Genomic DNA, 2,108 nt, shown 5'->3' with positions numbered 1-2,108 from the left:
TGCGAAAATATTGAAGAAATTTGCAGTCGGGCCTGATTTTCATCAAGATCTTTCAAACTTGCGGTGCGGAGTTGGGGGGTGGGTTAGGTTAGGGTTATTCGGGTTAGAGCATAGAGGGTTAGGGTTAGGGTTAGGGTTAGGGTTAAGGCCAGGGTTAGTCTTGTTGTGTCTGTATATGCCAGCGTTGCAGGGTTCTGCGCTGGGATCTGGCCCCACAGCGCCGACGACTAAGACTCAGCCCCGCACGCTGACCTAGCTCCTAGGGTTAGGGTTAGGGTTAGGGTTAGGGTTAGGGTTAGTCTTCTTGTGTTTGTATGCCAGCGTTGCAGAGTTCTGCGCTGGGATCTGGCCCCAGCACCAACGAGTACGACTCAGCCCCGCACGCCGCTGCCTGAGCTGACCCCACCAAATGCCGCCTCAGGGTGCCAGCCACCTCTTACACGCGGCCGGCGCCCTCTCGCGGCAAAAGGGTCGAGCGAGCGGGCAGAGTCGCGATGTCTGCGCACCCGTGCGCGGCGCCGGGCTCAGTGTGCGACTTGGCGTAGGTCTCCCATGTCGCCTTGAGCCAGACGAGGAGCCCCTCCTCGTTCAGCGAGCGGAAGTGCTGCAGCTGGTGCTGAACGCTGGCCTCCATCAGCTGATCCTTGAGCGACACCATCTCTGGCGCCTTGTCGAAGGAGAAGTACGCGACGGGCGGGCTCGCGCGGGGCCGCGCCGGGCCGTGAGGCCTCGCCGCCAGGTACCCCGCGCACGGCAGCGAGAGTGCGGCCACAAGCATCGCGGCGCTCGTGCGTCCCCTCCGCTATGTCTTTCGCGATGACAAGCGAATATTCCGTTTTGCGGGCTTGATGATTCGCGCCTTTTCAGTGTACGTCTTTTGGGTTACTGGGATGCAGCTTGAGCACTTGAGCACTGGATAGGGTCGATTCCGTATGGTACGGGACCCCTCACTGAGGGCCAGTGACGGGGCGAGCCCATCGCTGTCACAGCTGTAGCAGCCGCACAGTAGGCTGTGTCAACTGTGCAGAGTGTGTGAGCAGCAGAGGAGCTGCTCTCCAGGCTTCAGGCGCAAAGAGCTGCATGCCACCGAAGGCGCTGTCGAGGTTCGCCGAGGCCGAGTGCGGGTCAGGAGGCCCTAAAACGGTGGGAGGGGTAGGGGTGCCGCTGTAGGGGTGTGGAGGGGTCGGGAGGGCGGGAGTGTGGACCGTGACCTAAAGCCCTCCACCGATAGAGGTGTCAGGCGGCAGGGCCCAGGAGGGGTGGGGGCTTGGAGGGCTGGCCAAAAGCGAGGCGTGGGAGGGGTCCAGTGGGCTATGGGGGCCGACGATTGTGGACTGATCGATCGTGGCGGGCGGATTTCGGCTGGGACGTTCTACGTTAAAAGAGCGTCGGCGCCGACACGAGAGACTTATAAGGGTAGAAGAAGTGAATTCTACGCTGGGCCCTCGGTTGTCTCGGCTTCTAAAGAGGTCTGAAAAACCAAAAGAAACCGACCGACGCACAATCACCTGCTACAGCTACAGTGCTGCCTGCTATTGGAATGCTCCACCTCCACCTCTGTTGGGACGTCGAGGACCTGTGCTTCGACCTCATCGACCACCACCCACTTGGCATCGCGGTCGAGCTCGTGATCGCCGTGTACTCTTTCGTCGGCATCGCCGCGACCGCTGACGGCCCGCTGGCACAGAGCCTCGAGACTCTGTGCCAGCGATGGCGCGTGCCTGAGGATGTGGCGGGTGCATCCTTCATGGCGTTCGGCGGGTCGGCGCCCGAGATCATCGTCGCGGCGGTGTCCACGATGAAGGCCTCCGTGGCGATGCAAGGCCACCACCGGACGGCGCTCGACGCCGAGGCGCACTCAGCCTATGCGACGAGCCTCGGCATCTCCTCTGTGGTTGGCTCCGGCATGCTCGCCTTCACGCTGATCCCGGGCCTCTGCGCGCTCGTCGTGCCGCGCACCCTGCGCCTCAAGCGCAGGCCCGTCGTGCGGGACGCCGCCGGCTACCTGCTCTCGCTCGCGCTGCTCCACCGCTGCGTCCTGCGCGGGCACGCCTCGTTTGGCGCGGCGCTGCAGATGCTGGTGCTGTACGGAGGCTACCTGGCGGTCA

At 63.1% G+C, this 2,108-nt stretch overlaps 1 protein-coding gene across 1 annotated transcript; it reads left to right on the top strand.

Annotated features, from left to right (window-relative positions):
• Nucleotides 1-1,540: 1,540 nt before the first annotated feature.
• Nucleotides 1,541-2,104, top strand: EMIHUDRAFT_123760 (hypothetical protein; the record flags this gene model as incomplete). The annotated part of the gene is made up of 1 exon (XM_005774743.1): nucleotides 1,541-2,104. A coding segment is annotated over one exon (564 nt), but the record flags the coding sequence as incomplete, so codon positions are not given.
• Between the last annotated feature and the right edge of the window lie 4 nt (nucleotides 2,105-2,108).

Source organism: Emiliania huxleyi (genome assembly GCF_000372725.1).
Source record: "Emiliania huxleyi CCMP1516 unplaced genomic scaffold EMIHUscaffold_3089, whole genome shotgun sequence".
Lineage (NCBI taxonomy): Eukaryota > Haptophyta > Isochrysidales > Noelaerhabdaceae > Emiliania > Emiliania huxleyi.
This window is presented reverse-complemented; position numbering and strand designations above follow the sequence as displayed.